At 36.6% G+C, this 26,919-nt stretch overlaps 1 protein-coding gene and 1 non-coding gene across 42 annotated transcripts in view; both read left to right on the forward strand.

Moving 5' to 3' along the window:
- The window catches only part of Rbfox2 (RNA binding fox-1 homolog 2), a 271,195-nt gene that overhangs the window by 226,205 nt on the left and 18,071 nt on the right, over positions 1-26,919 (forward strand). For 13 of the 41 annotated variants that reach the window (XR_013440306.1, XM_078052809.1, XM_078052813.1 and 10 more), the window contains 7 exons: positions 3,361-3,507; positions 7,997-8,050; positions 15,878-15,970; positions 18,728-18,788; positions 22,020-22,073; positions 22,199-22,291; positions 23,444-23,588. Coding sequence is in view for 39 of the 41 variants with exons in the window: in XM_078052809.1 (XP_077908935.1) it covers positions 3,361-3,507; positions 7,997-8,050; positions 15,878-15,970; positions 18,728-18,788; positions 22,020-22,073; positions 22,199-22,291; positions 23,444-23,588 (647 nt within the window). In the remaining 2 variants the exon portion in view is untranslated. Of the gene's footprint in view, positions 1-3,360; positions 3,508-7,996; positions 8,051-15,877; positions 15,971-18,727; positions 18,789-22,019; positions 22,074-22,198; positions 22,292-23,443; positions 23,589-24,618; positions 24,683-26,919 lie in introns of all 41 variants that reach the window. The other 28 variants (XM_078052811.1, XM_078052815.1, XM_078052819.1 and 25 more) reach the window with 4 other exon arrangements.
- On the forward strand, positions 1,188-1,293 carry LOC120888829 (U6 spliceosomal RNA). Its single transcript, XR_005732500.1, has one exon. It is a non-coding gene; the product is annotated as a U6 spliceosomal RNA (small nuclear RNA).

Here is a 26,919-nt window from a genome sequence, read left to right on the forward strand (position 1 = left end):
AATATAACGCTACTATGAAATGACAAAACTAATAGCAACTAAAACTCTTATGAAGAGTTTTTGGGGGTATGACATAACACAGCCACTTTGGAAAAGTAGCAGTGTCATTAAAGCTGAGCATATACCTATCCTTGACCCAGCAAATCCTCTCCTGGATGCACATATACCCTATACAAATGCATGTTTGTGTGTACAAAAGACAGGTAAGCAAGAATGTTTGTTTGTTTGTTTGTGTTTGTATTTATGGACGGACAGAATGCCTTTATTTTATTTGTTTATTTTTATGTGGTGCTAAGGATAGAACCCAGTGCCTCACTGTGCTAGGCAGGTGCTCTACCACTGAGCTACAGCCCCAGCCCAGGAATGTTTTTCTTAATAGCCAGAACTGAAAGCAGCTCAAATAAATTCTGAATGTTTATATAACAAAATATGAATGAAAAATTACAATAATATGTGTGTTTCATAAGTACAGTGTGTGAAAGAAGCCAAATAAAAGAGTACATATGTATGATCCCTTTTATTTTTATTGTTTTTTTAAATTGAAAAACAACAAAACTAATTTGTGGAGCTAGGCGTTAAGACCAAGATCTAAAGTGGGCCCTTGGGGTTCTCCTGGAGTGCCAATCATTTCTTGATCTAATTTTGGTTATACTTCCTGTGTGAAAATGTACAGATTTGCTGATGATTTGTGCATTTTTATCTGTTTTAACCTCCCATTTTAAAGTTGCATTAGTCTTAGGTAACAACCTACAACCTAACTTAGTATGCAAACCAAGCAAAAGACTAACTTAGGAGTATACTCTTGTAACAAATAGCTGAGTCTACTGTGATTGCACAGAAGCTGAGCTTGTATCAATCATGGGTAGCCAGCAGATTAAAATAAGGCAAAAAAAAAAAAAAAAACCCACTGTGAGCTGTAACCAATTAATCTTTGTCTACACATTGTTTATGTTTTCTGCCTATAAATAATTGACCACTTTGAGCCCAGAAATTCTTTGAATTAATTCTGGTTTTGAGTGCTGCCTGGTTAAGAAAATGTGAATAAAATAAACTTAAGATATTTAAACTGAAAAAAAAAAAGTTTCATTAGATCAGAAGGCTTGAGAATTTGGGGAATGATAGTTCATGTTTTCCACTTGCCACATTTCCTAGAATTATGATTTCATAATTTTAAAAAAGTATAGGTAGTGCTCGCTTCGGCAGCACATATACTAAAATGGGAACGATACAGAGAAGATTAGCATGGCCCCAGCACAAGGATGACACGCAATTTGTGAAGCATTCCATGTTTTTTTAAAAAAATTGTTTAGGTAGGTAGGTATTCATTACAAACTGGAAATTTTATCAGTCTGACTTCTAACCTTCTTAAATTGTATGTTCAGGACAGTAAAGAATGTTCAAAAGTAACCATTAAGGACCTCAGTCAGTATATGTATGTCAAAGTAGTCATTAGTTTTCTTAGATTCTGCCACTTCACACACCATGGCAGGTTACTGATGAAATATACATATATAGAAAAATGTAGTTTGGGCTGGGGTTGTGACTCAGTGGTAGAGCGCTTGCCTAGCACGTGTGGGGCACTAGGTTCAATCTTCAGCACCACATAAAAATAAATAAAAGATATTGTGTCCATCTACAATTATAGTTTGGAGCTTTGTAGAATCTTTTTAACTTTTCTCAAAGTGATACATTGTCCTCCCGCAGATCAAATCTGGTGCTTTTAAAGTTTGAAGAGAGTTTTATGTGATCCAGCTGTGAAATATAAGAGGCAAGTTTGAAGGCGCTTGAGTGAGCATTAGTTGCAGTTGATGCCTGTTGCTTTGACTGCATGTTGGGGTCCTTGGTGCTGCTGTAGTAAGCTTCATCTCTGAATAGAATTTGTTTTGTTTAGTCTACATTGTGTTTCGATGGATGACTGAAATCTTATACTTTCATGGAATATTGCTTCATAACTCTCCCCTTTTCTGCTATTTTCAAGTCATATGAATCATATCACATTTAAGCCATCTGGAAGGCCTGAATGGGATGAGATAACAAGCTGCCATCTCTTAGAGTGACTCTTGAAAAGCTAATATTCATTTAGAGTTTATTTTTAATTTTCCTTTTTATTTTAAAGTTTCAAACTTCATTACAGAATGGTTGTTAACATCTCTGAGACAAAAGTATCTTTGATTCACAGTTTCTTTTAGCCTGAACATTGGGTCAGAAGGAGGAGATTCATGCTGTGCTACTAGAAGAATCTGCCAGAGACTCAGTTCTGTCTTAATTAAGATAATAAGAATAGCAGGTCCACTCTTGTTTTTAGGAATATGTTGGTTAGTCAGCTCAACAAGCCATTCAGCTTGGCATGTATTTCATAGGGAAATAGTGAAACATAGATTTTTATAGTGCCAGATGAGTACTTCAAAATAAATGTCTCTTTGCATGCCTAGAATGTGTCACACTTGTTAGACATTTGTCAGAAATGTTTCTCAGTATAGCCACCTTTCTGAGGAATTGGTGGGGGAAGAAATGGATAATGTGTGCCTGAGGTGTTGCAAAAGAGTTGTGATTAAAAATGTGTACCCACACTTACTCACACTCTTCCACTATGGATATGTACAAATTTGGCATTAATATATTGGATAATAGGTTAGTCAGAGTCCCTTAAAGTCTTTTTCAGTAATTGGATTCACTAAATGCAACTTTGTTCAGGGCTAGTGAAAGAGGAGGTGGCCCCTGGATTGCATAAATTAGGGAAGAAAGTACACATTTATTTCAGAATAAGAAGCTGCTTCAATTTTTAGGCAAATTGACCATCATCACTAGGTTCTCCTCTTTATAATGTTGTGATAATACTTTGTCAACTAACTGGTTGTGTATTCTAGGATTGACTGAATGGAATATAAAAATGTTTCCTCCTTTTATTTCCTTGAGAGCCTGAGATGAAAGACCAAAGGTGGAGTACAATGGAGTACTCTACAACTAAGTACAATGGACTCTTTGTTTTCAAAATAGAAAAGTCTCAGAAATACAAAGCTCTATAAGAATCTAAGAATAACGATACTATTTTTACACGACCAGTTATCCTAATATATCTCCATGTGATGGGGGACAGGTCACTTGGTGTTTCTGTGTCTGTGACGCCTGTTAATGTGCCATAAGTATTCAGAAGATCCAAATTTTGTTGTAGACTAAAGCATTTTGAACATCGATAATACCTTTGGTGTCTTTTTTTTTTTCTGTCTCTCTCTTTGAAGGGGAAAATTATGTTTGCTCATAAATAAACCTAGGAAGTGATAAAGAAGGACTTTATTTTTCATAGAATTATGAAGTAATTGTATTTATTTTTCATTCAGTGTTATTTGCTTCTTTCTTTAGCAGACAGAAGGTGGAGCACAGACAGATGGCCAGCAGTCACAGACGCAGAGTAGTGAAAATTCAGAGAGTAAATCTACCCCTAAACGACTGCATGTCTCAAATATTCCTTTCCGCTTCCGGGACCCTGACCTCCGGCAGATGTTTGGGGTAAGTTTCTAAAGTCCTTTTGAGGATTTTGTAATTATAATAGAATTTAATCCACCAGATATGTTATTAGTCATTAATATATTAGGATAAAACTATAAGAGATTGAGGAAGATCCTGAGGTAAATCAGTATTTTCTTTCTTTTTTTTTTTCCTTGTGGTGCTGGGGACTGAACTCAGGGCCTTACACATGCTAGCGGGTGCTCTATCAGTGAGCTACAGCCCCAGCCCTGTAAGTCAGTATTGTCATCTATCTATTTTTTTAAGATAGAAGAGAGAGAGAGATAATTTTTTTTTTAAAATATTTGTTTTTCAGTTTTCAACATCTTTATTTTATTTTTATGTGGTGCTGAGGATCAAACCCAGCACCCCGCGCATGCCAGGCAAGTGCATTACTGCTTGAGCCACATCCCCAGCCCCTGTCATCTATCTTTTTCTGCCATCCAGTCTGCTGTAGACTGACTGCAATGGTGGCTGGGAATGAGGTGTTTCTTGGACCACGAGACTTCCCATACTGAAACCAGGATGAGATGCCATCTGCCCACATACGAAGCTTAATAAACATGTCTGTATTATGCTTGGCTTCACCTAAAAGAGAAAACATACACTTTGGTTTTTTTGTTTGTTTGTTTGGTTTGGTTTGGGTTTTTTTTGTTTTGTTTTGTTTGTTTTTTGCTTTGTTGTTGTTGAGACAGTCCCGCTATGTTTCCCAGGCTGGTCTTGGTCAGTCCTCTTGAGTAACTGGGACTACAAGCGTGCCCCACTGAATCCAGCTAAACATACATGTTGTTTTAGCACAGTGATTCCTAAACTTACCTGCACATTAGAAGTCCCCTGAGAAGCTTAAAAAATATTGATGCCTGTGTCCCACATCCAAAGACTGGGATTTAACTGGCTTGGGTATAGCTTGGGCCTACAAGTTTTTTTAACAAGATCCCCAGGTGTTTCTGTTGTGTAGATAAGTTTGGGAACTGTTGGGCATTTTTCTGTCACATTCTTAGCTCTTTACCTTCCCTGTAAGCCCAGCACATTATTGCCTTCCTCTCATCTCATGCTTTCAACCCCAGGACTGTGGTTCAGAAATGTATTATTGTTGTTTGCTACCCTGCCTTGGCAATATCATGGTGGAAAGAATATAGGTTTAGGGGTGGTTTGTTAAGGTAGAAAAGATGTAGATTTGTGCATCAAAGATCCCTGGATCAAGTTCTGTTTGATTATGACCCTAGGAAAGTCATGTAACCTCTTTGAACTTGAATTTCATATCTAAAAATAGTGATAGTAATCTCTACCTTGCAGAATGATGTGAATTAAATGGAATAATATCTTTTGTTTTTTACTTCCTTATTTATACTTAGTAGTATCAATACCATTAACTAAAATAAGATGTAGAGGGTTATACTGCTATCTTTCATGTATTCCCTTCAACTGTTGACCTCCTCCCCAAATCTCCAAAAGCAAAGTGTAATTTAAAAATTCATGTTATAGGGCTGGGGTTGTGGCTTAGTGGTAGAATGCTCACCTAGCGAGCACGAGGCACTGAGTTCAATCCTCAGCACCACATAAATGTAAAATAAAGATATTGTTTACACCCAAAACGTAAAAATAAATTTTTAAAAAATCATATGTTGTGGAAGTAAATGGGTTTTAAGAGTCTGGACTTTTTTTGTATTGTTGCCTTTTTTAATTTGATCAAACTTTCAACTTGACCTAGGACCTAAGTGATAGTCAATAGTTTTATTAAAAATTTCATTAGGATAGCTGCCTAGTGCCTTATTAGAAAAGGAGAAACCCTACAGTAATCTTGTGTCCACTGCGTGGTGACAGGACACTGGAACAAAGCTGTTTCACTTTCATCTGGCTTCCTGTGTTTGTCTCCTACAGAAGAGAAGGCCAGGGTGGTTTTTTAATGCTGCTCTTGAAGTCCTTAAAGAGCTTTTACACAGAAAACAGTAACTGGCCGTTTTCCATCTTGACAGAAAAGACTGCAACAAAAAGTAGAAAGAACAGCAAATAAGGAGACACTTCCCAAAAGCATGAATTATTGGGTTTCCCTTTGGAACCTTCCAACACACGTGAGACGTTTAGTCTTTGGAGTCAGTAAGAAGGGAGCACGTTCTCATCTGTCAGATGTGTATTCTCTTGAGTCAGAAAAACAGTGTCCGTTGAAGATCTGCCTAGGTCAGTTAGGAATTTCTTGAAATGTAGTATGCCTTTCCCATAAGGTTAAAATGAAAAAGAAATTTTTCCTTACAGGGAACACCTGTTGCTTCCCCCACACACACATGGTTAACGCCTATGACTTAGAAAGTCAGTGGCATTGGTGAAGAGCAGAGATTCCATGCACCATTTTATTAGCTCTGTATACCTGACAGCTTCTTTGAGCCCCACTTTGCTTAATCATAAAAAGAAAGTCAATTTCCTTCTAGAAAGATGTCCTAAGAATGCAGTACACAATGTAAAACAAAACAAACTCTAAAGCACCAAACTTCATTTTATGGGATAGGTGTAGAAAAAAATTAAATGCCCTGTTATCTAAACTGAAATATTTTTCTCTTTCCTTGATTTTTCTAATTTTCTGTTCAAAGATGAAACCAGAATCAGGCTTAGATGTCTTCTTCTATAAAACTTGGATTCTTTTTTTTAATTGATTTTATTTTTTTAAATACACAACAACGGAATGCATTACAATTCTTATTACACATATATACCACAATTTTTCATATCTCTGTATATAAAGTAAGTTGACACCCAATTCATGTCCTCATACATGTACTTTGGATAATGATGTCCATCACATTCCACCATCCTTGATAATCCCCTGCCTCCTCCCTTTCCCTCTCTCCCCTCTTTAGAATTCATCTATTCCTCTTAGGTTTCCCTTCCCTAAAAACTTGGATTCTTAATACATGTTTTTTGATAAAGATAATAGTAATTCAGTCCAGTGGAAAAGCATAATCTCTGTTTTGCTCCCCACCCCCACCCCACACATACACACACATATTTTTAAAGGTCTGCCTTGGAATCCAAATGAAATAAGTTAATGGGACATAAGCCCAGTACTCTAAGGGAAGTGTAAGCCAAAAAGATAACCTGGAGATTCCCTGCACATGCCTTCAATTCAGCCCATCCAAGTACTAACTAAACAATTCTGTCCCTTACATCTGCCTCCCCTAGAATAAGGTTGTGCATTGTGTAACTTTCTAGTAATGGCCAGATAGACTTTGGGTCTTTAGTTCCATTTGGTTTTAGGGTGTTAAGATATTTATATAATTACTAAACAAGAGTTTACCTAAAATATTCTTGATGTTTGTGGCAGAAAAGTTAAAGTGGCAAATAAGTGAAATCATCCTTAATATCAAAAATGTATGGTGGAATGGCATGTAGCCTATAGGAATGATAATATGTATTTGTTGATTTTGATAGTTGTTCATAGTCTATTGCTAAGTTTAAAGAAATATGTGGAATATATCTGATACATTATTTCTATCTGTGTGCCTGAAAAAAGCCTAGAAGGCCATGTACTAAAACACTAAGATAGTGGGATTCATATAATCTTTTTTCAGTTTTCCTGCTTTCTTTTTATTTATATTTTCTAATTTTTATGCAATGAATATGGTTTACTTGTATAAATTTCTTTTTTAAAAGGAGGAGGAAGCCAGACATGGTGGTGCTTACCTGCAATCCATGCTGAGGGAGGTGGATAGCAAGTCCAAGCCCAGCCTCAGCAACTTAGACCCTGTCTCAAAATAAAAATAAATAAATGAATTAATGAAATGAAATGAAATAAAAAGGACTAGGAATGCAGCTGAGTTAAAGGGCCCATGGGTTCAATCCCAGTACCACAAAAAGTGGGGGAAACAACCTTCAATAACTTATCCTACTTACCTTTTTTTTAGTATTGGGGATTGAACCCAGGGGCACTGAACCACTGAGCCACACGCTCAGCCCTTTTTAAGGATACATCCTTAGTCCTTTTTATTTAATTCATTCATTCATTTATTTTTATTTCGAAACAGGGTCTCACTAGGTTGCTTAGGGCCTTGCCAAGGTGCTGAGGCTGGCTTTGAACTTCCATTCCTCCTGCCACAGCCTTCCAGTCACTGAGATTACAGACATGCACCCAACACGCCCAGGCAGGATTTACTCCTTAAAACTGAGACATTTAAAAAATTAGAGGGGTAGTTAAAAATCTGTATGTGTAGAAGTGCATCAGTAGGGTGTCACTGTAGTGTCTTCATACAGTGGCTGCTGCGCTTAGAAGGGTGGCGCTTAGCGAGGGAGTTGAGGAAGAAGGGACAGGGAGATGCCATCACCTCAGAGAGAAAAAAAAAACAGAGACTGGTATTGCAACCCACCAGTACATTTTAAAAAATGGTTATTAATAAATACCGGTTCAAAGAGGAAGAAAAAAACAATTTCTTTCTCAGAAGGAAGTAAAACCTGTGGATAAAAGGCTGACCATAAATAAATGTTTTTGCTTTTGTCTCTGCAGCAGTTTGGCAAAATCCTAGATGTAGAAATAATCTTTAACGAGCGTGGCTCTAAGGTAAGCTCTATATCAATATCAAGAATGCTCAATTTCTTTTTAAATTTTGTTTTATTTTAAACATTAGGTATTCAGAAAGCATGAACCATTTTTCAAGTCTTCATTAAGGTATTTCAAATGCCCACCTTGGGTTAGATTATCTCTAAACATAAGTTGGAAAGGAGAGTGCAATAGAGAGGATAGGATGAGTGAGATGTGGGTCCTTGAGCGGCCTTAGAGTCGACCTAGGTCTTCTTAGTTTAAAGGAAGAGAAAGCCTGAAAAAAAAAAAAAAAAGTCTGCTTCTGTAAGAATTAAAATTAAGAATTCTATCAGAACAATTCGGCTTTTTAAATTCCAACTTCAAAATGGCATATATAGGGCAAATTTTAATGTTGAGCTATTCATTCTACTTTGATACATTTCACAAAGCTTAAACAGTGAGTAGTGACTTTGGAATTCACTGTGAACCCATCTTTTTTTTCTGTGAGTTATACCCAGATGGGCCAGCTTCAGGATATGGAGTCACTTCAATTACAAATACAGTGAGTTAGCTTTGTACCTAAGAATGAAAGAAGCAACAGGTTTTAAGTCAGTGTATGTGTTCTTTTCTAAATATGTTCTGCATAAAAACTGAGATGTTCATTAAAATAATTTTCCTATTAGCAGTTTTTAAATTAACTTTTATTTGGTCACCTCTGTTGAATTTTAAAAATAGCTCTTGGCTGTGATTGAATCTCCTAAGAAGGTGATTTGAGAAAAAGCCAAATACAGCCAGGATAAATCAGTTACTGTTTACCTCTTCTTCTATTTCCTACTCCAAATTTGACCATGCTTTGGGAATTGATAACATATATACAGTTGTATGTACCTCCTGACCCCATCAGTACTAAAATAAATGTATACTCTGTTCTAATGATTATTATTCCCTTCCTTTGAATGTAGCAATGTTAAAAGTGTTTTAATTTGACCATGACAATTATTTGTTAAAGATGTAATTATACTCTAAGCTTTCAATTTTCAATTAAAACAAAAAAGAAATTAATATGTCTATACAGAACTTTCTCCAGCCCTTAACTTGGTAAGTATTTTTTAAAGTGAAATCTATTAACTATCAACCAATAAAATTATGTATGATTGTTATTTACACACAATAGAGTTTTATTTCTTTGTTGTATAGTTTACATTTATATTTTGTGAAGTTTTTAGCAAATACGTGGGAAAATAACTGTGGTTTAGAGGCAGGAAGCATATGAATGTAAAATAAATATGTGAAGATTATTGACCACACTGTTTATCTGAAGTAATAGTCTAGATATTTATGTTTTTAAGAGCATGCTTAAAATAGTTTTTAACAGGGGCTGGGGATGTGGCTCAAGCGGTAGTGCACTTGCCTGGAATGCGTGCGGCCCGAGTTCGATCCTCAGCACCACATACAACCAAAGATGTTGTTTCCACTAAAAAAAAAAATAAATATTAAATTTTAAAAAAAAAATAGTTTTTAACAACTGGAAGCCCAATATAGTTCCAGCAATACTGAGGAACTTGATTAAACACTGAGAGAAATTATTGAGTGCTTTTCTTTTTCTGAACCAAGTTTAATTTTTCACTTCTTTTGTACATTTGGGTTGACCATAAAATTAGAACATGCGCAACTAGTGAAAGGAGTTTGGGTGATCTTATTGTTTTGATTAAGAATTGCACTGATGGGGTTGTGGCTCAGTGGCAGAGCGCTTGCCTTGCACATGTGAGGCACTGGGTTCAATCCTCAGCACCACATGAAAATAAATAAACAAAACAAAGATATTGTATCCGTGTATAACTAAAAAAAAAATTTTTTAAATTGTGCTGACTTTTTTTTTCCCTCTATCTTTTAACCAAGTGCTTTTCTATACAGAAATTGGCATTATTGAAAGTTTTTTTGAAAAACTAGTTATAAAATAAGTCTGAGATTAGTAGTATTTACATGTAAACCAGTGTTTAATCAAATTGCTACCAAACAAAAAAGCAACTCTTTATCATATCTTATTTTTTGTGAGACTCTCCAGCATTTTAGAATGTAGCCATTTGAAAACTCAGGTAAGCAGAGTGACACTGCCACATCCACCCCTCTTGCTGCCAGCCTTCTACCTCCCCAGCTCTCTGCTCTAGAGCAGAGTTGCTGTTCTTCATGAAATAGCTGCTTCCCTGCTGTCCTTTTCTCCTTTTGATCTTCATGTTCTAGATTTGGCTTCCCCGGATTAAGGAATGGCTGTATATATCCAATACATGCAAATATATATGTTTAAATTAATTAATTTACTAAAACAGAATTTAGAAAATGATTTTATAAGTATTTATAGCTTTATTGATTCTCTAGACTTTACCCATCATGACAAAATAGTAACACAAATAAGAAGATTACGCCTCGATAGAGCAGCCACATGTTCTGGTTTATCCAGGCCAGCCCCACTTCACACCTGTTGTCTTAACAAATTATTAATAATAATTCCCCCTGTTCCCACAGAATAGCTGTTTGAACCATAAACTGTGATGTCACTCTCCTAGTAGATCCTTGGATTAGCAACTTAAAAAGCACTCTTTTAAAATTAAACATGTCCCTTAATGCAAAGTAGAAAGAAAATACATGTAATTCACTAAAGAGACTGCCAGGGGCTGTTCTCTCATATACTTCGATTCAGTCTTTTGTCTCATAAAAAATCTTAAACAGCACCCTAAGTAACATCATTCAACTCCAGTATTCTTGATCTTGCAGTTCTTTGCTAGAGTCTTTTAATGACTAAGAATTTTTTATTTTTACCTTTCAGAGGTTGATTCCATTGTTGAACCCAAGATTTCCACCCTTCTGCTTACTATCACCCAGCCACCTCACAATTTTCACGATATTTACCAAGTTTACTAAATAAAGAAATGGCAGTTCTTCACCTCTTTAACACAGTGTTGATCATTAGGTCCCAACTTAGAGAGCACAGCAATGGTTACTGATATTTCCAGCAAGTTTTGGTGAAAATGTTCTCATTGATTCTCTCAGATGGATTTCTGGCCATGAGATCTGGAATTAGATTGGGCTTCAGTTAAGGCTATTAGGATCTCAGACACAAGTAATGTGCTGTAATTTCTTGCCTATTACCCTGGGTTCTGATTTCATGCCAAGGGAAATTAGTTATTTCTTTCAAACTGTGGTTGATACACTGTTTTTGAAGTTATGCTAAGTAGACCTTTGTGATTTTCAGCAAAATTGACAGGTAATGCTAATGTGAAATGTTTTCCATTATACTTGAAACTGAATTAACAGTGCATGTTATTTCCAAAGGACTTAGTTTACTTTCCTTTTGTTTCCATTTTATGGGTTTTATTTTTATTTTTATTTTATTTATTTTTTAATTTCTGTGTTCTGGCCATACCCAGGAGATCCGTCTGCTTTTGATTTCTCCCTTAAAAGTTACATGGTAAATTTTCTTTCTCATTCTTCTGAGATGGAAAAATTCAAAGATTATACAAATTAAAAATATGTTTCCAATGCTCATCCTATTGCTTGTTATTTATTGCAGCCTGAGGCCAGACTAAAAAGGTGACAGTTACTCGGCTACTATAATGTCCTTGATGATAAATGGATGTCAAGGCAGGTGATGAAATTGGTGTCCCACTCATTAGAGGTTTTAACCACAGCCATACCCTAATGATCCATTCCTTGATTTCCTTAAGACATCCAGGATCTCTGTAAATCCCTAATGTAACACTGGTGTGTTTAAATCATGAATATAGAATTGTTAACATAGACTTACAGAACTGAGAACTTTAGCAAGAATGTGCAGACCTGCTCACCCAGGTCATGCATTGGGAATGGCAGTCCAACTGAGATGTGCTCTTAAGTCCACGCTGGGTTTCAAAGATGTAGCATACACAAAAAAAAGAATGTTAAGGACCCCACAAATAATGGTTTTATATTGTTGCCGTACTGAAATGATAATACATTGTACATATTAGGCTAAGTAAATACCCTATTAAAACTAATTTCTCCAGCTTATATTATTTGATGTCACTTTAAGAAAATTTAAAATTATATGTGTCAGTACTGGTATAGACAAATGTGCCAACATCTTTTTTTATTATTAAAAAAGTTTACTTTTATTTATCGGTTTTTATTAGTGAGAGTTTGGATGAAAATTCTTCATCTCCCTCCATATCTGAAATAGTTACTCTTGTCAAGAGTCTGAGATTAAATCTATTTGTTACAGATTATTTAACCTATTTGTTATATATCTGTGCAGATTGGTTTTTAACGTTTCAATGTTTGATATGTTGTGTGACCATTTGAAGCTGTTTAAGAAAAATGTGTTAGAAAAAAAAATGTGTTAGATTTAGACATTATTTTATAATTTACCTTCTAAAACAAGAGATTAGAATGACCAAACTTAATGTCAATTAGATTTCTAAAAATGAAGGCATGTAAGTAAGCAGACTTACTTACATGAGTAACTCCCCCTCACTCTTGGTTCTGGGAATAGAACCTAGCATGCTAGGCAAGCACTCTACCACTGAGCCACAAGCCCAGCCCTCTGTGAGTAACTTTAAGCTTGGATAAACTGTGATTGTCCTTAGCACAGTTCCTGGCACCTCTTCTAAAATGCTAAATTTTAAAGTTTCAACATGAAAAAAAGTGTTTAAGAACAATAATCTAAAAATGCTAGTTAAATCTCTCACATTCCTGGGGTTGGATTTTAATTTTCAGTGGTATGCATCAATTCCTATGTTTCTGAACAAATTGTGACAGATTTTGTGGCTAAAAGCCACACATTTATTATCTTACAGTTCTGGAGGTCAGAAGTCTGGAGCAGGTCTTGCTAGTCTGAAATCAAGATGTGGCATTCCTCGGGATGATGTGTCCTTGCCTTTTTGAGCTCAGGAGGATCCCATTTTCCTTGGGCTGGAGCCTCCTTGTGTGTCTGAGGCTACCCGAGGGCAGTCAAGTCTCTCTAGGCTGCTACAATCCAAGTCTGAGTCTTCTGCTTTCTCTTTTCATTGATGGGTACCTGGGGATTTACACTGGGCCTATCGGGATCATCCAGAGTAATCTTCCTATCTCAAGATCATTAATCTAATCACATTGATAAAAATCCCTTTCAACAAGTAAGGGGATATATTTTCCAGTTTCAGGGATTAGAACATGGATAACTTTGGGGGCCATTATTCTGCCTACCACAGGTTTGTTTCTCTTCAAAAGAAAGAAAGACATCCTTTTACTTCTGTGTTTCATGTCAGAAAATTCCAGAGCATCACCCAGACCTTCTCCCTCCTGTCATCCAAGGAAAAGATAGCTGCAAAGATTGCTTTATGTCTTTGGTGTCTTGATTAACATCTTTTTTGGTGTATAAGCACCATTCTTTATAAAACACTTTTAAAAACATTTGAAAAGGCAATTTGATTCCTGAATAAAATAATTATTGAGAAAACCTTACATAAACAGACATTAATGTTAAAGTTGGTCATTTGCTGACCAAATATCATCCACCATTCTTTCGGGTGCAATTACTGTGTTGCTGATGTTCCTTTCATCAACACATTCCAGAAAGGAAGATTATAGAAGACATTCCACAATTAGATTAGGTGGGTGGGAGGGGTGTTTTCAGACCAGTGTAACTTAGTAAATAGAATTTTGCATTTAGATTTGCAGAGCTTAACTTCTGATTCCCTCACAATAGCTGTATATTCTTGGGTACTTATCTCATTTTGGCTCAGCTTCTTTACCTTCAAAATGAAGTATGTATGGTCTTTATGTGTGTATATGATATATGTAGACAATTACAATGTTAAACACCTAGGTGTTGGTCTCCTCATAAACTCATAGTAACTTACCTATTTGTAACTTATTAATTTAAATCAAGTATTAACTTTTATGACTGCAAGAATGAGTTGGAATACAAATTATAATGCTTTCTGAGTGTAATATTAAAAATACATCCCCATCCATGACCTTTCTTAAAGGTCTTCCCTACTGAAGAGTTCTCTGGGATTGGAGAGCTGGGGGGCTTTTTTTTTTTTATCAGCAAATGCTAATATAGGTGACCACTGGGACCTTAAATACTAATTTGCCCTTGAATATATAAGGCTATAACACATGTTTCTTAAAATTTTGTTTCTGAAAATATGTTCTCACTGGTATTTCCAACAAATTTATATAAATGCCACCATCCATAATAACATTTAGAATACTTAGTAGACAGATCTTTCAAAATGGAGTTGCTTCTGTAAAATCATTTTTTTAAAATATATTTTTAGTTGTTGATAAATATTTATTTATTTATTTGCGGTGCCGAGAATCAGACCCAGTGCCTCACACATGCCAGGCAAGTGCACTCTCGCTAAACCACAGCCCCAGCCCCTGTAAAATCATTTTTAAAAGGTGCAACACATACTGTTTACCGCCTTAGTGAAGACCATGTTTCGTGTATAAAAGAATGCTCAGCAAGGCAGAACCTCAGTAAAACTAAAGGGCTTTCAGTTATCCCACAATGGAATATTAAAAAAATAAGAAATAAAAAAAAATAAAAGAGGACACTGAAGCTATTGGAATGATACTTTCCAGAAAAATCCTAATGATTTTCTACTCTACACATGTAAATAGCTTGAGAGATTATTTAGAAAATTGTATTTGCAGAATGGAAAGATGAGGACAAAGCACCTAGAGTTAAAGGTGATGTGATGCTGGCATACTCATCATGTAGGCGTCTAGCAGATCCTGCTGGTGTTGAAATGAAGAGCACAATGGTGTACACAGAGGAGAGGGCTTCTCTCCCTGTTCTCCTGATTTGTCTACCTCACTAAGTAAGGGAGTCCTCCTGTTTTGTAGCATCTCAAGGGACAAATAAGTTAATCCTAAACTCATAGCAGCAGTCAAGTTGTTGTCTTAGGTTGTTCTTTTCCTACTGAGTGTAATTGAATATTGAATATTCTGAATATAACATATCTGATGTTACTAATGAGATCTCATTCCCATTGACTATTTCTTTTTTCTCTACATGTGGAAAATTTCTAATATGCTTAATAGCAGGTATAGATATCAACAGATGTGTTATTTAGGCAAATTTGTGTTAGAAACTTTCTGAAATTCAACTGGATATAGTTTTATATAAAGTGCCTATTCAACCATTTAAAATTGGCAATGAAGAAAAATCATAATTGACCATTGCTTAGTGATATTTTCATTTGCTGAGAAAAGCATGAGTACTCTCCTCTTCTGCACCTAATATCTATAAAATTCTACCTCAAAACTTTATCTTAAATTATTCTGTTCCCAAAGGCATTCATAGTGGTATAAGTAACAGGCAGTATGGGGCTTAGACACTTAGACCTCCTAAAAAATCTCATACAATGATTAATCTTGAATGTCAGATTTCGTATAGCCATTACTGGAGAATGATGGATTTGGGATATTAGAGAATCAACTTAATTTTTTAAAAAAATACATAGGAGACATGTACACTAGCAGCATGAGTTGAGGGAGAAAGGTAGAACATTAAAAAATGCTCAGATTCTTGGTTAAATTGCATGACCCGAGTAACTCTATACCTTAATTTTGGTCTGGCCTCATATGCTTTATATTTTATTATTGTTATTAATGTTAATTAAATTACCATTGTTATTGTAGTTATTTATTCTTTTATTGGGTTTAATTTCTCTTTACAAAATATGCATGGACCAAAAAAAAAAAAAATGTGACTCTGGGAGAGTATTGCTGAATTGTTGCTGATGTCGGTTTCATACTGTGATATTTTTTCTCTGTTTACCATGAGATCAGTATTTCAATATAACGATGTGCATGTTTTCCCCCTTCTCCCGCTGCATGCAGGGATTCGGGTTCGTAACTTTCGAGAATAGTGCTGATGCAGACAGGGCCAGGGAGAAATTACACGGCACCGTGGTAGAGGGCCGTAAAATCGAGGTGCATGTCTTCAATAATTCAATTTCTGGTTTCTATTTTTACTTCTCTCTTTTTGTATTGCCTCACTTATTTCACATTTGGAACCCTGTCTTGTTTGTTTTGTGTGTGTGTGTGTATGTGTGTGTGTGTGTGTGTGTGCATATGCCCACGTGTATGTGTGTTTTCTGTGCTCTTCACCTCCTTGCACTAAAATGTATAAAAATAACACTTTCTGTCTGCCTCTGCCACCCCCACTTTTTTTTTTTTTGGTTGTTTGGGGTTTTGCTTTTGATATGTGTGTGTGTGTGTGTATGTGTGTGTGTGTGTGTGTGTGTGTGTGTGTGTTTCACTTTTTTTTTTTTTCTTTCTCCGAAATGTTCATCCTTCTGCTCTCTTGATTTTTTTTTTTTTCCTTTGCTTCAGTTTGCAGTACTCCACAATCAGGCCTAAACAAACTAACTTTAAAGATATCTAAGAACTATCCAATTTATAACGAGGGTCTGTGATGAATCAAGGGGCCAGCCAATATCTTTTTTTCTCTTGGGAGGCCAGTTTGCCTCCATGTGTGTGCAATTAACACAGAATAGAAGATTTTAGAGGCTGTGGGGAGGGAAGAGAGAACCCAAAACTCATGTAGTTTTAAATATATTTAATACCAAGAATTTCAACAGTTGATTCTTACGTTTTGCGAATAACATCCTCAAAAGAGGGTTTGCTGGCTGGCTGACGCACTGTGGTTGGCTTGCGTCAACCACCAGGCTCCCCAGCCCTTCATTATAACGCATTGAAGGTTAACTGGCTCCTTTCCCCTTTCCCAATTTTTAAAGTACTAAATATAAAAGCCACCATTTGAGTAAGATGTCTGCATATTTGCTTTTTTCCCCCCTTTCCAATGGTTTAGCATTTAGGGCCCTTCACTTGACTCACTCTTTCCATGGTAACTATACACAATGCTGGCGATGGTGCCCGTTGGCGGTAAGTGAAACAAGCACTAGAGAAGAAGCTTTTAAAAATGTAATTACAAAACAATTAAGAAATAAAAAGTCCATCTGCCATCTCACATTAACACTACAAAATGTGATTTGACTTGTTCCCCTTCCTTTCCTTTCCCCCTTTTATTTTCACTGCTGTTGAGTAATGCCGCCTGGACTTTGGATGTACATATTGTTTTGTAGCTGTCTGAGCTGTTTGGTTACTGACTTCATGGTGATTTTTCCCCTTGCACATCTTACTCAGAGTCACTGAACTCCAGTTTGGCTGGTTTTATTAATGCACTTCCTGCCCCTACTTCCTTTCTACTTTTCCTCTTTCCCAAACCACTGTTTGGGGCTCTGACTGTGTAACTCTTTCTTTGCCCTTGACTGCTCTTTTCCTTCCTGGGACACCCTTCCTGACTTTCTCTTTTCTTTTTCCCTACCTCATTGTTCTCTTTACCCAAATTCTCCTTAATTCTTCCTACCCCTCCCTTCTCTGCTCCACAGAGCTCTTGATTCTTTTGCTGACTGGTGGTTTCTGACTGGTTCTAGCCACTTTTCATTTCAGTGCTTGGTTGCATTCTGCTCTAGCAGCTGGTGCAAGCTCTTGCTCATTTAACCCTGCTCTCCCTTTCCTCCCTTCTTCCCCAGACTGATTTTTTCTTTCTTTCTATTATTTGTGTGTGTGTGTGTTAACTGCATGCATTCAGTCTCATCATTGTTGTCTCCCATTCTTTCTTTGTAAATGTGAAATGTTTCTATTATCTGGGGGTCAAACTAGAGTAACTGCAGTTGGATTATTGTACAAATCATATGACACATTAGGATTTTTTTTAATTCCAATTCTACCTAAAATTGGCCTTTTTGTAACACAAATTTAACACAATGTACAGTCCACAGACAAAATAAGACATGCTTACATTTATAATTCCTATTAAAATTGGCATGACCTGACAGTCATTTAATTAAGTTCTGTGGTGAGGCTTGACCCTCCTTGCAAGAGCTTTCAGGTTGATCCTGACCCCGATCTCTTGCAGCTAAGTTCATTCATCTCTCCAGCAGCACCATCCTTGTGACATCTACTTGTCTTGGCACTAAGAGTGCTTCATTGAAATGATACAGTTCTGTAATGAGGATAGAGGGTACCATAAAAGAAAAGCAGTGAACACTTTATTTTCACAATTCTTGAAAGTGCTGACTTTAAAGGCCTTCTGAAAACTTCATTCTTAAATGAATAAACCATGTAGTCTAGAAAATTCAGATGGCCCTGAAGACTGCCCACATGGGCATTTTAAGTTTCTATATTTTTTGTCTATCTTCTAACAGTAAAATCTTAAACATCAAAAAATGCAGAACGTTAAGACAAGTGAAATCAATAGATCCAGTTTATAATCTCCCTATAAATCTACTTCATGAACCAGGTGGCAAGCCTCCATTTTATTAATCAACTTCAGAGTTCATTTGTACATACAGTTGTTCGCTGTTTTTTCCCATGTTTTCCTTAATGGAGAAACTTCTGTTTAAGGATCTCCCAAGAATTTAAAATGTATTTTTTCTCTGGAGTACTAATATAGTAACCTCCACGTGGAGACTAAGAAACTGCATTTTACTCTTGTTAGCCTCATTTAATAAGCACTTATTAAAATTCTATATATTAATATTATATGGCTATATTATTCATCTAAATTAATGCTATCAAGTTTATTTACATTTTGAATTAAGTACTGTGTTATTGGATGAGCAATTTCAAGTTCCCTAATGTGGGCACTTCCTCCCTGCCCCTTCTTTTTGCTTGCATTTTTAGGTGAATAATGCTACAGCACGTGTAATGACTAATAAGAAAATGGTCACACCATATGCAAATGGTAAGAAACTAAAAATTATTTTTTGAAGGATGTTGTTTATTTTTGCATGAATATATGAACTTTTTAATAATCCTATATTTTAGTCTTAAGACAGTGCATTTAACTTACATTAATCTTTACACATTAACTTTTTCCTTAGTATTAGCTAAGCTTTTGGTTTACTAAGGTGTTTTCTTCTCAGTAATGTTCATCTTGTAAAAACATGCCATTTTCGATTGCCTGTTAACTCAGTTGAGGTTCCCTGAAGCACCCTCTTTCAGCCACTGTAGTTCTCTGTGATGTGTTAGACTTGTCAATAAAGCCCAGAAGCCCTCGGATGCTTTCTCCTTAGATGAGCTTGAGTGGGGTAAGCTGAAAGGATAGTGTATTTAATCACTTGTATTTCTAGACCCCTGCTTCCCTAGGGCCTAGCAGTAACCTCCCTAGTTAGGGAGATGTGTCATTTTCTATTCCATGATTAAAAGCTATAAGTAAACTTTATAAATATTTCTCATTGAGAAGGAAATTTTCTATGAATAATTATTCTAATAAAAACAAAAGTTTCATGTCAATTGTCAAATTTAATATATTCCTGTTCTCTAAATGGGATGCAATATAATTTTAATCTATAATACCACATGGTTTTGCAAACTGTCCTACAGAGTCAGACTGGGGGACAATAAAGATAAAATCAAATGGGTTGGCTCCTGGATCCTGAGGTCTACAGTTCTGCTTTTTCATTTTTCTGGTGTTACGTGGGGTCAAACCCAGGACCTCATGTGTACCAAGCAGGCATCTTACCACTGAGCTGTCCTCCAGTCCCCCAGCTCTGCTTTGATCTAAGAGATTACTCATTCTCTGTTGTATTTTTTTTATATATTATGTTGAATAAAAGGGAAGGTTTTTGCTGGTTTTTAAGAAAGTTGGAGTCTTGTGTTCTAGAGCATATCCTTAGGTGCTAGTAAAACCTTAAGTCAGGTAGAAATATTGACTATATATATCCCCTACAGTCTTTACTAGATATATTGAACCCAGTTTTTTAACAACAAATACAAATTTATCCACATAATTTCCATTTTCTTTACCCATTTATCAGTGGTATCATCTGAGGCATATCACTGCCTCCCATTTAACCTCTAGTTTTCTTATTTTTATGGTTATTACAAAAACAAGTTTGTGCAATTTTGGTAAAAAAAAAAAAAAACCAATGTAAGCAAAATAGGAAAGAGAGGCAGAGCATATCAAATTTCCTTTAGATCCAGAGAAAATGATGTGACAGAAAATAGCCCCTCATGGAATTTGAGAAGACAGAAATTTTACTTCTGAATTTGCCTCTACATATTACTCTATGACAATGGGTCAGTTTCTTAACCTGATTCTATTTTTACATCTATATATTGGCATCCACAAAATTTTAGAAGATGCTTTAGAAAACATCAAAAGCCAATTCTCTAAGCTTATTATTTAGGAAATAAGGCCAGACAAGTAGGGTACTTACCCAAGGTCACATGTGGTACTTATATTCCTATTTGGATTTTGTGAAGGTCACATGTCTTCTGTGAAAATACACTGTAAATTGTACAAAACTAAACATTCCTAAAGTATTATTAGCAACATATCAACCTCCACCCATTTTATGGACATAAAGGAAATCTCAGGAAATAGTGTCACTAGTAGGAAAGAAAATTTCATCCTTTAGATGTTATTCTAATTTAATATTCAAGCCTAAGTTCAAGAAAACTTCTGCTTAAGGCCCTAAGAAGAGTGTGCTGAGTGAATTCTCAAGGAGCATTTTCACTTGTGTTGGTTTGAATTACTTACTTTGTGCAGAAACATTGCTCAGTGGCTGTGCAACTTATAAACTTTGACAGTGCAGTTCATACATGCTCTTAAAATTCAAGTAGCATTTGAATCTGGGTTTCACCCAGATTTCACATGGACTCATGGGGCTATCATCATAGCACACAAATCAGCACTTCATCAGAATGGGAGGCTGGAGTGATTGAGAAGTAGTGGATTTTCTCTTTACTTATAGTTTTGCTAATAGCTGTTAAGATCTGTTAAGATCAAAGGCTGGGGTTGTGTTTCAGCAGTAGAGTACTTGCCTGGCATGTGTGAGGCACTGGGTTCAATTCTTAGCACCTCATATAACTGAATAAAATAAAAGTCTATCAACAACTAAAAAAAATAGATTCAAAAAAATGATCTGTTAAGATCATTAGAATTGACCTTTTATCCTCTTCATTCATATACGTTAAGGGTAGCAGTGGCACAGTGCTAGGAAAGAAATTAATAGAAGAGCCAGCCTTTCAGAAAAATAATAGGATATCATTGCTTATCAAGTACAAAATTCAATAAATATTTATTAAGGTTTTCACATGGAATGTACTCATTCACTGTCAGTGGGCAGTAATATCATTTTGTTTTTAGCCCTTGCTATGTTCTTGTAAATGTAAAAGAGGCAAAAGAAATAAAATTGACATGAAACAATATTCTTTGGAAACAAAACATTTATAAATGTTGAAGCTCACAGTCAGTAGCAGTCTAGTGGTGTTCTTGGTGTGATTAACTTAAATATGTTCACTATAAATAAAGACCTCAGAAGCCACACAGAGAAGTTGGGAATGTACCTTGAATTTTATTATTTCATGACTTTCCTCTTTTACTTAGCGAACTCCAGTAAAATCCCAACAGTGAATCCTGATGAAAGGGAATTTCAGTTTCCTCAGAAAACCAGTATGGTATAATTGAACATGGGATCAAAAATCCAGGTCAAATTTGAATTCACTCAGAGGATACCTTTATAAAGAGACATAGTAGTAAACAGTGTTAAAGAATGCACATCACCAAGTAGTGCAGAATAGCTCGTGTTCTGCCTGCTTTCCTTTTCCTAAACTAAGATTAGGTCACCCAGGTGGTGCTGTGAAAGCACCCACCAAAACCCAGGGGTTATTTCTCCCCCTTTATCCTCTCTCCCTTTTCATCTCCCTCCCTCCTTCCTAATTTCTTTCTCTTCCTCTCTCTCCCCAATGCCCTGCCTCCATCCCTGCAACCCCTCATTATCCCTTTAGCTGTGCTAGTCCTGCTTAAAGAATACCACCCTGCTCTCAGGTAGACCCAGAGGTAGCTAGGTTCTGGAGGAGTTAATTATAGGCACAAATGAGCCCAGAGACGTCCAAAGCCAACTGACATGAATTAATCACTCCTTTTCCTCACGTAGGTTAAAGCTCACTGCTCTTTTTTTCATTTCAGGTTGGAAATTAAGCCCAGTAGTTGGAGCTGTGTACGGCCCTGAGTTATATGCAGGTAGAATTGACATTATAATGTTTCCTCACGTGCTATTTAACCGTAGCATCATCTGTGGATTTTCAATGTGCTGTTCCTTTGTAATCTTCTTGCTTTTTAAAAAAAATTCTTTTAAATGCCATCAGCATCCAGCTTTCAAGCAGATGTGTCCCTCGGCAATGATGCAGCAGTGCCCCTGTCAGGAAGAGGGGGTATCAACACTTACATTCCTTTAATCAGTAAGTAGCCTATGTTGGCCTGGCATGATTGTAACTGTTGTGACTGAACAGTGATGTGCTTGTTTGGTTTGTTAATTTTGTTTTGTTTATCCTACTATAATACATAACTGAAAGTTTTCAAGAAGAGTTCTCAAGAGGGGTAATAAGTACAATCACAATGCCCTGTTCTGTTCAACGTATGCTGAAATCTTCCTTACCACATATTAAGATTGCCACAAAACAAAAACAGCTGGATAAGGTAGAGGGGGTAAAGGCATGTGAAGAATATTATAGTCTGTACTTGATGACAAAGAAAACAAAAGCCATGTGTGGTGTGGAGGTTGTTCTCCATGCCTCCAATAGTCTGCCCTGCTCTCCAGGGGAGGGTCACTTCAGAGCACCTCCAACATCACTGACATTCCAGCTCTCTTGAAGTCCTTAGAACCCCTTCTACCCAAGCCTGTCCTCTAGCAGAGGTATAATTAAACAGGATTCAGTGGATGCGGAAGCCACAAATCTGTGCTTTTCAGAGGATAGCAGTTTAAAATAGGCCTGTATGAACATCCACCTCTTGAGAGGATACAGGGCAACGGGGGAGGAGTGAATTCCCTCTCTCCTTCATTGCCGGATTACAACATGTTAGATAAAGGGATGAAATTGACGAAGGAAATGTCTAAAGTCTACTGTGTGCATTGGAGGCTGACAACATGTAAAAATACAAAAATAACATTAACATTCTTTTGAGAAATCATTATTATATCCACATAGTAATATTTGGAAACAAGGTTAATAACTGGCCAACTAAAGAGTTTCTGTCAGTCTGATTTGCACTGCCCACAGAAGTTAGAAGTCTTATCTCGTATTAGGGCAGTAGTTCTCAGAGCTCCTTGGCCCATATCTCACCAGCTCATGGTATAATGGCAAAATTGGGAAGGAACAGAGTAAATCACTCAAGGGCTGGGAAGAGTAAGACATGAAATCATTCACTTATACATGCTGTTATTTCTTTCCTGCTCAGAGATCCTGGGTGGGAGATGGGTGGAATAATATGTGTGCCATCTTTTCAGGAAGGATGTGCTACCTATCTTGTCAGCTTTTCTATAACTGGTTTACAGCACATTGTGACTATATACCTACTATTGAATGTAAATTGAAATTTCTGTCATATTTTGGGTCTCCCTTTAGTTCCTGGCTTCCCTTACCCAACTGCAGCCACCACGGCAGCCGCTTTCAGAGGAGCCCATCTGAGGGGCAGAGGGCGGACAGTATATGGTGCAGTCCGAGCGGTACCTCCAACAGCCATCCCCGCCTATCCAGGGTAAGCATTAGATTCCAAAGTTAGTGTGTTTCTGAAATAAGCAATTGGACAAATAAGGAATACCATGGCCCTCTCATAACTTCTGGGACATTACCGTGCCACTTAGTCTGAATATTTTCAAATTAATGGATTAGATGGAAACCAAAATGTACCATCATCAGAATGTAACAAAATGTCAATTTGTTATATAAATCTTATTTGGGCCACCTTAAGCCTTCATGGTAAGAGCTTAAGACAGTAGCCAGAACCGTCTGTTTACTAGCAGTGTGTTGGCATGGAGCTCACACAGCAGCGCACGAGTGTGGATTAACACTACTGCAGAGAACAAGAGAGGAGCTGGGGGTCATAGTCCAGACCACCTCTGCTGGGTACACCACCCTGTTAGGGCAGAGGCTGGCACATGTGCCTCCCCGTGATTTCACTGCCTGGGTGGTGAGCAGCAGAGCTAGTTACCCACAATGGATTTGCTTTCTTTGTAGGAAATGGATTAAAAGAGGTTAATTCAAAGATGAACCAAGTCCAATTGAATCAAGGGAGGAAGGGAGAAGTAGGAGGATTGAACTGCAGTTGGCTTCTGAAGGATGTAAAACAGCTGCTGCAGCTGAGCACCCTTCACCCTTTGGTTTTGCATGGAGGGTGCCTCATGCAGTGGAATGATTCCATAGCAACAAATAAATCCTTTGCTATTGAATGGGGAGAAGGAGTGAAGATGGTAGGTTTGTTTTTAGTTGTTTCTCTGTGTCAGCCTAAAATGTATATTTTTATATATATATAAAGAGTGGACTTTTTATAAGTTAGTTGTACCAAGGACTTTCTCTCTTCAAAGATGTGACATTTCTCTTCTTCATCTTTTCTCTGCCTGTGACAGGTTTTTTCTGTATTCTTATGGAGAAATAACTAGTGGCAGAGAAGCCAGTTAGCCACTACTTAGTTAAAATGTAAAGGGAAAGAGCCTCCTTTGTATGTCCTTTCTGATAGCAAAATTGGCTTCACCGGGAGGTGTACTAATTTAACATTCATTCATTCATAGACCAAATGGACATACCATTAGGAGTCCTCCATGCCACAGAATTAAAGCACTTTTATTAGACCAGGCAAGTATGCATGTTGAAGTGGGCAGGCTCCAAAAAACACTGGAAGGGAACTGCTACAGAAATTAACTTTTGTTTGCAACCTATAGATGTTTAAATCCCATGCATTCCATCATCTCCATCTTCTGCCATGACTTTTAATTTTATCCTTTTTTCTCGCAACTTGACCTTTGACCTTCAACCTCTGACATCTCTTTAAAGAAGTGAATAATGATACAGTATTGTTTCATCAAGAAACATGCAAATGAAACATAAAATAAGTTTTTTGAACGTTTTGCACACTAGGAAAATTTGTCCATGAAGTGCCTTCCATTTCAATTCAAAAATGTTTATTGTCACGTTTGCAAAGAGAGACTACTCAGAGAAACATGGGATTTTTTTATTTTGTAACCTTCCTGAGTTCCTTTATTAAGTGATTGGAATTCATTACTGTTCAATGTAGGTCATTTCAGTATATTGGCCAAACTTGAGAACCCATTCTGTACCAAGTCCATGTCAGGTATATATTTGATCGAAGGTATTTTTATCTTTTATGTCTAATCACCTCAATTTCTGTGCATTACATTGAACACTAATTTCCCATGTTTTCTTTTTTATTAACTAAACCACCTGTTTACATGGAAGATGGCAAGGAATAAGTCCAGTATTTTATGGGGAATGGCCTAGAATTGCTTTTCAGCTTAGAAAACTAACTCCATCATTAATCATTGTGTTCTCGCCTCCTTATGGCATTTGATACAGGGAATATTGGAATCCTTCCAGAATTTAGGTGAATATTCCCATTAAGGCATTTGATATAGGGCAAAATATATTTTGTTTTTATTGTCAATACTCTCCTCTAGAAGGAATGTTTTTAATCTTTGCCTATATCCCCTTCCTGAAATTGCTGAAGGTTAACTAGTCAGCACTTGACTTCAGTGCATTCCATTTTATCAGCTTTCATTAAGAGACAAGTCTTTCTTACTAAAATGTAATGGAGAGGCAGATGACTCTAATATGAGCCTTAACTGCAGCTGAAGACTATGAAAACAGAAAGGACTTGGGTAAATGACCATCAGAGAAGAGTGTGGTTTGCCTTTTATATAGTACAAAGGCATAACTTACCTGAGACACTGCAGAGTGTGACCACAGTGCCCTGTAAAGGCAACAAAAGGTCATTGGAAATGAAAGTCAAGACACTTTTCAGCCACCTACAAGAAATAGGTCACTTCATCTTTAAATTAAAAATATGATTTCATGCCCCTACCTGCCAGCTTGTTTATTGCAGCAGAAAATAGTAGTAAAAATTCCCATTTCTCCCGGAGCGGTGACACATACATGTAATCCCAGCACTCAGGAGGCCGAGACAGGAGGATCATGAGTTCAAAGCCAGCCTCAGCAAAAGTGAAATGCTAAGCAACTCAATGAGACCCTGTCTCAAAATACAAAATAGAGCTGGGAATGTGCCCAAGAATGCTCCTGGGTTCAATCCTGGTATTCCCCCCCCCCAAAAAAAACACCACAAATTCCCATCTTATTTAATTGAATAAACAAACAAAAAACAGATCGTCTAATTTAAACAGCCAAATCTTGATTTAACAAATATGAAGAAAAATATCTTTTATCTCTACTGCTGTTTCATGCCTTTTGGTCCCAAAATAATGTTTTTGGGGAAGTCTGTATATGCAAAAAAACCTTAAAAGAATGGAAATCTACAATTCAGAATAATAATGTAGTGTTGCTCCAGGGTCTTTTGTTTTGTTTTTTTAAGAAAAAAGGAAATTTGTTTGATTCAAATTCATTATCTAAACAGGAAAATAGCCCCTTCTGTTCCTAGCTAGCCACTGTCTCAGTTTTTTCTTTTAAATAAGACAGGATGATCCTTGGTCATACCCAATTATATTTTTCAGAACTCCATGCATATTTTTATGGTCAAAAAGGAACCCTTAAAATCTTCCAGTTACTCCTTCCCACTCTGGATTATATTGTTACTATCTGGGATCCCCACTGCACCTTTCAATTCTTGGACCTTGGACCAATCACCTTAACCTTTAGCTCATTATCTCTGCTTGTGAAAGCAATGCATTGTGGGTATTTTTGGTTGTTTTTTCTTTTTTCTTTTTTTTTTTTAATTACATTTCTCTGTTTACTTTGGTCAGAATTGATTGACTTGTTTTTCTGAGGTGTTGCATTGGTTCTTAAAAATGCTGAATAATAATACTTTGCATGCTTGTGTGATCAGCCAAATCTTATCGCATGTC

This window comes from Ictidomys tridecemlineatus, chromosome 6 (assembly GCF_052094955.1).
Source record: "Ictidomys tridecemlineatus isolate mIctTri1 chromosome 6, mIctTri1.hap1, whole genome shotgun sequence".
Lineage (NCBI taxonomy): Eukaryota > Metazoa > Chordata > Mammalia > Rodentia > Sciuridae > Ictidomys > Ictidomys tridecemlineatus.